Consider the following 9,118-nt stretch of genomic DNA (forward strand, 5'->3'; position numbering starts at 1 on the left):
CGAGGCGGAGATCTGAAGGAGCAAGGGTAGGGGTAAGTGGGTGGGTGGGTGGGTGGTTGAAAATATAAATAGATAAGAAAGTTCTAAGTTAACGCTAATGATTTAGAGGTTTTTCATTTTTGCTCAATTATTTTCATCTCATTCGGCCACTACATTAATGGAATAATACCTCTACCAGCAGTAAAGTATCAAGTGAGCCATTTTTGGATAAATCTAAAGGTTTTTACAGAATTCATGAATATAAAATATTCGATTCTTAACGGAACAAGAAGTTAAACAGTGCTTAACTTCTTGTTTAACTTTTTTAGCGAGCCGAAGTGGGAGGATAAAAGAGGGATACAATCATAGGTAGTACCACCTAGACTGAAGAATAAGTTGATGAATTCAGCCATGTGTTTACATCCCTTGTGGATCTTCGAAATCAGTAAGATTAATTATATATAACACGCAGAAAACATGGAACATGTCAGTCTCCATGAAGTTAATGTTGGCATGTTACACATGTTTATAAAGCGAACTTTCTGTGTTAAACACTGGAATGCCTCAAGGGTCTGTACTAGAGCACTGTTCACTTCGTATATTAACGATGTAAGGAATGATTCAAGGGAGATTAGGTTCATTTGTTTTCTGATGATACCAAACAGTGGAGGACAAGTTGATAAAGGTGACGCAGACATTACAGATTGATTTACATACATCGGCAGTGTGGGCGAAGGATAATAATTATCAATTTAATGTTGCAGTACGCAAAATTATGCACTTCAGAGTCATGCATGCAGAGATCTAGGTGCGATGGTGGATACATAGTTGAAGTTCAGAAGGTGTATTGCAAAATTTGATCAAATAGCTCAAATCATTACTTGTATATTGACGAACACATTAACAAGTAAAAGATTTGAAAGTTATTATCCCTCCTTATTCGGCTTTATATTGAAAATTTTTATATCTTCAAAATTTATTTTTATGCATCTGAAAGAATAAGTTTTTCAAATTTAAATATGCATTAAAACGAATCGTACATAAGAAATAAGGAAATTTTATTTCTTGAAATAAATTGATGATTAAGAAATAAATATTATTCCGAAATGTAAACTCGGAAAAGGACTTTGAATTTACATTTACAAATATTTATCACCGTGTTTTCATTCTGTTTTGGTCGGTCGAATTTCGCAATGTTTTAACATATTTTATAGCTTATTCACATTTTATAGATTATTCAGACACTTCTTTTTTTTTCTTTTCTTTTTTTTTTTTTTTAGTCCAGAAATTCGATTTCGGAAATTTTCAAAATTTTTCAGTTTGCTGGTTTTTGAAGATATTTCTAACACATGGCATAAATCCAGAAGCTGCAATACTTTGCTTTATGCATACGGTACAGTGTTTTGCATCTGTTCCCACGTTACGTTAGACGCTTATGTAAAAAGCAGCTGCGTGGTTAGTTGCATTTTCTCGCATCAAGAACACTGAACTCATCAGTCGAAACATATCTTAAACATTCTTTTTCACTCTCACATTCGACATTTGTTTCTTTATTAATAAAGCATTGCATAAAGAAAGTGCTTCTTATAGAAGATATTTATATCCAAAACATGTGTTTTGGGTTCTTGGCAATTCTAGGCCGTGATTGTTATCATTATTGTTATTACATGCCACCTCCGAGGAGTCTAACAACTCCTCGTGGGAAGGCACTTCTTGGCACAATACCCACTGTCTCCACTACTTAATCCTCCGTCTACACTGTGTGCTACTATCCACAATTCCATCTATCACCATCTATAGTATTTTTTGTCTGTAAATTGCGTGTGTTCCCATGGCTTATTTTTTGTATGCAGGATGAAAAAACCAATTTTCCAGGATATTCCAATTGCTATGGATGTTCGGATCCTGTAAGGTCTGAATAATCACATATTTATTTTCATTTGAAAAAAAGTAAACTATGGAACCAGCATGATAAAAATGAGAAAATCATACTAAGAGAAAATTAGCTGGGAGTTTTATTATTTTATAGGATTGATACAGAGGAAATATTTCAGTACTTGACTAGTGTGAGGAGAATTAGAGGTTACCCCTGGAAAGTGAGTAAGAGTACAGTGGGCATAAGGACTAGATTTTTTGCTTTGATTTTGATGAATGATTGGAATTGGTTGCCGTAGTTAGTTTGTGAGTGCTTTTTCAATAATGAGCTCAACTTGAAGTATGACAGCTATTGTATGATGGGAAGTGCTTGTGGAAATGTTAGTAGAGCTATTGTGATGAATCTACGACCTCCATCGAGGTGCTCATGTAATAATAATAATAATAATAATAATAATAATAATAATAATAATAATAATAATAATAATAATAATAATAATAATAATAATAATAATAATAATAATAATAATAATAATAATAATAATAATAATAATAATAATAATAATAATAATAATAATAATAATAATAATAATAATAATAATAATAATAATAATAATAATAATAATAATAATAATAATAATAATAATAATAATAATAATAATAATAATAATAATAATAATAATAATAATAATAATAATAATAATAATAATAATAATAATAATAATAATAATAATAATAATAATAATAATAATAATAATAATAATAATAATAATAATAATAATAATAATAATAATAATAATAATAATAATAATAATAATAATAATAATAATAATAATAATAATAATAATAATAATAATAATAATAATAATAATAATAATAATAATAATAATAATAATAATAATAATAATAATAATAATAATAATAATAATAATAATAATAATAATAATAATAATAATAATAATAATAATAATAATAATAATAATAATAATAATAATAATAATAATAATAATAATAATAATAATAATAATAATAATAATAATAATAATAATAATAATAATAATAATAATAATAATAATAATAATAATAATAATAATAATAATAATAATAATAATAATAATAATAATAATAATAATAATAATAATAATAATAATAATAATAATAATAATAATAATAATAATAATAATAATAATAATAATAATAATAATAATAATAATAATAATAATAATAATAATAATAATAATAATAATAATAATAATAATAATAATAATAATAATAATAATAATAATAATAATAATAATAATAATAATAATAATAATAATAATAATAATAATAATAATAATAATAATAATAATAATAATAATAATAATAATAATAATAATAATAATAATAATAATAATAATAATAATAATAATAATAATAATAATAATAATAATAATAATAATAATTAATAATTAATAATAATAATAATAATAATAATAATAATAATAATAATAATAATAAAATTCGTTCTGCAGAGCGAAGAAGAGCCTTTAAATGTCTCTTTTTCTCTCCTTCCTGATAGTATTTACAATACTCAGGCAGCATTTCATGATTTGATTTGGAGGTAAATTTTTAGAATCAGAATTATTAAAAAATAACAGTTTTCGAATAAATAAGACATATCAGTATAAACAAATATAATCTTTACTTGTCGTAATAGTAGCAAATGCGCCAAGGTTTGGTATATTAATATCTGGTTCATAGTGATAAAATAATTTTCAAATAATGTTGCGTAAAACTACTTGTGTATTGAACTGCCCACTCAGTCTCCAAAAGTTAGATAGGGCTAAAACGGCCTCGCCTACTCCCTATACGGGAATAAAAAAGGCGTTAGCTGATTTCTTTTTAAAATATTTTAATATGTACTAAATTTATATAAATACTATCTATTTCGTCTTAAATCCCAAATAAATTACTAGTTCTCGAAGTAACGATCTGCCTTTATTCTCCCGTTGACGAAACTCTGTGACGATTGAATGGACCTGTAGTGCTGCACATTTTCAATTTATCAATAGTGGTATTTTCTTCGAGTAAATTTAGAAAAAAATATCACAAATGTACAAGCTGTTATCAACGGTGTACTTTAAGTAGACTTCTTCCCTTTATATAAAGCATTCTTTGAATGTGTGATTATTCTGTTTCACCTCAAACTCATTAAACAAGGTCTTTTAACAAAATTAGTAAAATAACCAGAAGACGATCGATTTTTTTTGTTTGTTTGTTTGAATTCAGTGTTTCGGATTGGAACGATTTGAAAGAGGAGATTCCGTTTTCATTCCCTTTTAAAGTATCATGTGATTTATTTGAAAAACTAAGAGCTTTTTTTCTCTTTTTTTTTAATACTTTGTCCAATTTTCCACTCGTATGTAGAATTGAATGAAAATGGAATCACCTCTTGTAACTTTGTGGATTTATTGCTATTATTATAAATTATTAAATAAATATTCTGTTTTCTTTACAGGAATTTATGGAAAAATATTCCCCATACTAAAATATTCTGATGTGTACATTGCTGGCACACATGCGTCCTTGTAATTATTTGTAAAGCTACTATTTAGTATCTATGCCGAATTCAAATAATCCTACTGTGTTAAATAGCAGCATGTTTGGCTCGTAGCCAGCTATATGTAAAAAAAAAGAAAAGAAAAATGTTTAATATTTAGTGCAGTAAGAACGTCTTAATTAGCTGTTTTGCATGCGTTTATTATTAAGGTAGAGAAGTATGCTATTGTAATCTCAAGAAATATGTAAAATATTATCATATGCAGTTATGTGAGTAATGCTAAACTTATCTGATTTATATCCTATTATATTCCTTTCATTTATTGCTAATATATAATATATGCTTTCTAAAATAAAGATGTATAAAAGTGAGCAATTTGTTCATCTGTTTTCTGGATCAACACGTATGTCAGTAACTTTGAAAAGTGGCTAAAGTTTCTCAGTATTATTTCTAAAATTCTCCTAATCATAATTACTTCGAAAGTATGTGTGTTTTTTATGATTTAATTCACATAACACCTGTTTAATTGACTGGTTAACCGAGTGGTCATAGGCATATCTAGGAAGTATGTCTATAAGACTTAAAATTTTAACTCTGAAAGCGCTATCCAATGGGTCATTCTGCACACGTGCACAGACTCCAAGAAAGCAGTGGAAACATAGCGGCTCACATTTGATTTGCTGCCATCTTCCTGCAAATGAAAATCTACTGTTTTCTGGTTATTGCGCAATATTTTAAAAATTCAAATATTATTTTTACATTATAGTAATCTAACTAACATCACGAAAGTAAAATGTCCAGCTTATTTCAAAATGACTATTAAAAAAAAAAAAAAAAAACGCTATAAATATAACGAATCCAGAATTCAAGAAAAGAGAATATAATATGAATGAATTCTGATAGAGATAACGATCCTTCCTTCCTCTCTGCTTTACGCTTTCCCCTAGACTCAAATTGTTCCGTGTAGTCATATTAAGAATAGTAGCTGGATAGACGATACTAATTACTTAGAGTCCCTCTGTAATAGTGCAAAATCTTGTATAGGTAATTAAGACTAAAGGAAGAAATTACACATCAGAGGTGGAAATTCAAAAAACGTAGCTTTCAGACATGTTCAAAGAATTAAATAGTATTAACTGGGTGAACAATGCTTACTGAAAACGACATTACTGCAAAATGAGCAAGTGTGAACGACAGTTTGCATAATCTAATGTCTAGGTTGGTTTGTCCCTAGAAGTAAACTTCATAAATCTGCATCCATTTCAACATATTCATCATATTTGCTGCTATCCAAATTCTGATAATCACCCTGAACTGCTCAATCTGGTTTAACTCCCACCTGAATCTCAATCAGGAAAAGTTATAAATCTATAATACATTAGTTCTGTGAATGGGCTAAGGATTTTCTATTTTTATTTTTTATTCACACACACATGTATTTAAATTTCTCATTTGTTATTTTTGAATTGTTTATTAATGAATTGTCATTGGCTGTTATGTGTGTGTGTAAGCACTGAATGAATTCAAGAACAAATAGCTGGTTTGTGCATGTAGTGTGCAGCCTCCGTCAATGACTTAAATAGTTTTTTTTATATTATTATTTAAAGCCTGTGTAGCACTATGGCAAAGACGTTTGAATTCATAGCACTACGCTTTCCGCAGAAACAAGTTCTGAGTTCGATTCTAGACTAAAAGATTTGCTGACTAGTAACTTTTTGTAACCCATTCTTTGGCTAGTTCCTGGTATATTTGATCTCTGGCACTGCAGAGATAAAATACATTGGCAAAGCCTCTTTTTTTTCTCCGTGAGACTCGGATTTTTCATCCAGTAACATCCCAGGAGGTCGACCTGCGAACACTATTTCAAATAGTAATATATTGTGTGGAGATTAGGAACTACATGATGGCGGCACTTGTCTGCTTCTATTCAGCGCATGCTATTTGAAATAAGTCATAATCGTGGGCCAGCTTCCTATTTTTCGTTGGCAACGGTAGAGACCGACTTCCCTTCAGTTTCTAAATCCAAAATTAGGGCTGAAACGAGTTCACCTATTCCCTATAGGGAAGAAGACATTGGCGGATTTTTTTCTTATCTGTTTTTTACACAATCTAGTAACCCTGTTCTAGGCACAAAACATGAAAAATTTCAAGCTGCTTCTGTTCTTTGGTAAGTATGGTATTGTCTTCCACCTAGGGCGATGCAATTCACCTCCGACCTAAATACCGTATAATCATAAACATCCATCTTTGTTTGCGGGATTCAAACCCGCAGTATTTGTTGATTATATTCATACTCAACAGATACAAATGTATCCGGATTCCAAGAAAACGAGCAAAACTAAGAAAAATATAATATCATAGCAAATTTTACATCCTTTAAGTCTATCAAATATGTCAGATGAATTGTCGACAGCGAGACGTATGCACTGATACAGCAGCAATAAGAGAGAGAAGAAAATGCACGGATAGAATATGTTCAAATAAAATAGTAGCAAACATCAAATTTCTCTACATTTATTTCATAGAGCTATATGGGTGTTTGATTTGTGTGTTTGTGATGTTTCCTTCAGAGTAAAATCCATCTCCAGTTTCTCAGAATATGCATTCTGAGAATACTTCCACTTGGGACCTCGTCTTGTTCTGAACATAATTTGCTAAAATCACTTCACATCAAGGTTTTCAGACATGTGACATTTTAAGACAAGCCATGAGTGCAATAAAATCAAAAGCTAATTTAATTTTGCCCAAAATATTCATATAAATTTATGTGATTATTATTATTATCATCATTAGAGAACACCAGAGAGTCGAGTACTGATCGACAGAGGCTGTAGATCACTCACAGCGGATGATACACCGTCTTTTAAACTCATTCACACTGAATGCACTCACCACTTCAACGGGCAGATTGTTCCACTCACAGTTTTGTGAGAGAAAAATGTAGCTCTCACCTTTCCTCGCTGCACACAAGCTTAATTTTCATGAAACCTCCTCTTTTGCTCTTCCCACCTTCCATCATAACTGAAAAACTCATCCTCATCAATTTCTTGTAACATATCATCACCAATATAATATACTGTTGGAGATCCTATCATGCCAAAGTATATACTTGTACTCTTTCTAATGTTGAATTAATTGCTGATATTACATTTCTCCTGTTCCAGTTTATACAAATCATTCTGTAAGTTTGTATATCAGATCTTGATTGTCCTGCCTATCTTTCCCAATATTATTACTGTATAGAAATTAATTACAATGCTTCAAGGATTCATCCTATAGAACAGAACTGATAACCTTAAATGTGGTAGATTCATACGTCATACCCCAATATACCACTTTCAGATACCTGTTCATCGGCTACCTATTAATTCAAGTCATTATTTAGATGAATGTTCGCAACCAGTCCCATATTCCAAACTTTAGGCAACAACATTTCATGTGTTATCCTATCAATTGCCTTAACAAAGTGTAACAGCATCACAGTGTATCCATTCCCTTTATTCAATTCATTCATATTTTTATAAAATATGAGCAAATAGTAAAACATGATCCTCCTATAGTAGACCAGTTGTGTTCTTTTCAAACTATAGTGTTTTTCAATCCATTTCTTTAGGCGAGTTCTTGCCAACTTCTCTGAAATATTCACCCCCTACTCAACAGATACTGATAGATAGATAGACACAGCAGGTTTTACACCACCCGGAAATATACATTCTTTCCTAAGCTGAGACACAAATTATACAAATATGTCAAAGGGTAAGGCATTTCGGCTGAAATTCTTTTAGCATGTGTGTGATATCCCATTTGACCCTAATGCTGAGGTACTTTTGACCTTGTGTATTGCCATAACCTTTGCAGTAATTCAATTTTATTTATATGTAGATAATGCATTGTTAAACTTAATTTTTTGTGAATGCATATTATTTACTAATTTCTCTTTGACTATTTATGTACTGCTGTGTATCTCAGTGGATGTGGCGTTTGCAAACCACGGCACTTGACCGCACGAAGGAAGACTTCTTGGTTTCCAATCTAGTCGACGACTAGAAGAAATTTTTCTAAGCCTTTTTCCGACCAGTTCCCGAGTTAGTCGATCTCTGGCACGGGCAAGCGGGTTTTTTCTCCCGGAAACTCAAGAAAATCGACCGTAGAACCCACATTATTTCAGACATTAAATACGAGTGTTAGGGTTAGGAACAACGAGATGGCGGCACTTGTTGAGCCGTCTCTCTTCACTGCGTGCCGCTTAATTAGTGACAGCCTTGGGCCAGCTATCTCTGATTGGGTACCAGTGGAGATTGAACTGCACACTCAGTCTCCAAAAGTTAGAAAGGACAAACGGCCTCGCCTACTCCCTATATATACGGGAATAAAAAAGGCGTTAGCTTATTTTTTTTAGCTGTACCTTTTGCTGTAATTTTATTTTTATGTACATATTGCATTGCTTGGCTTGGTTTTTTTACATGTATCTTGTTTACTACTTTGTCTTTGACTATTTATGTATTGCTGTAACCATTGCTATGGCGCAGTATGACTTTTGCTCTTCTTGTACCAATAAAACATAAACCAACCAACGCGCTGCTGAATCGATATCCAAATTATGTTGAACTTCATTTTTATGCCCTCTATCTCTTCATCCAGAGTTCTGCTAGCATTATAAATTCATTACGTAAACATACACCTGGTTGGTAGGCTTGAGCGAAGTGAGCACTCATTATTTGA

The 9,118-nt window shown here is 30.2% G+C and overlaps 1 protein-coding gene across 2 annotated transcripts in view; it reads left to right on the top strand.

The window, feature by feature from the left end:
- LOC150106144 (uncharacterized) overlaps positions 1-4,767 on the top strand; it is a 71,702-nt gene extending 66,935 nt beyond the window's left edge. For both annotated transcript variants that reach the window (XM_090394499.1, XM_090394498.1), the window contains one exon: positions 4,355-4,767. In XM_090394499.1, the coding sequence (XP_090250625.1) occupies positions 4,355-4,384 (30 nt within the window). In that variant the 3' untranslated portion in view covers positions 4,385-4,767. The remainder of the gene's footprint in view (positions 1-4,354) is intronic.
- The last annotated feature ends 4,351 nt before the right edge of the window (positions 4,768-9,118 follow it).

Source organism: Typopeltis vanoorti, chromosome 6 (genome assembly GCF_054136105.1).
Source record: "Typopeltis vanoorti isolate ZY-2024b chromosome 6, IOZ_Tvanoo_1.0, whole genome shotgun sequence".
Taxonomy (NCBI): domain Eukaryota; kingdom Metazoa; phylum Arthropoda; class Arachnida; order Uropygi; family Thelyphonidae; genus Typopeltis; species Typopeltis vanoorti.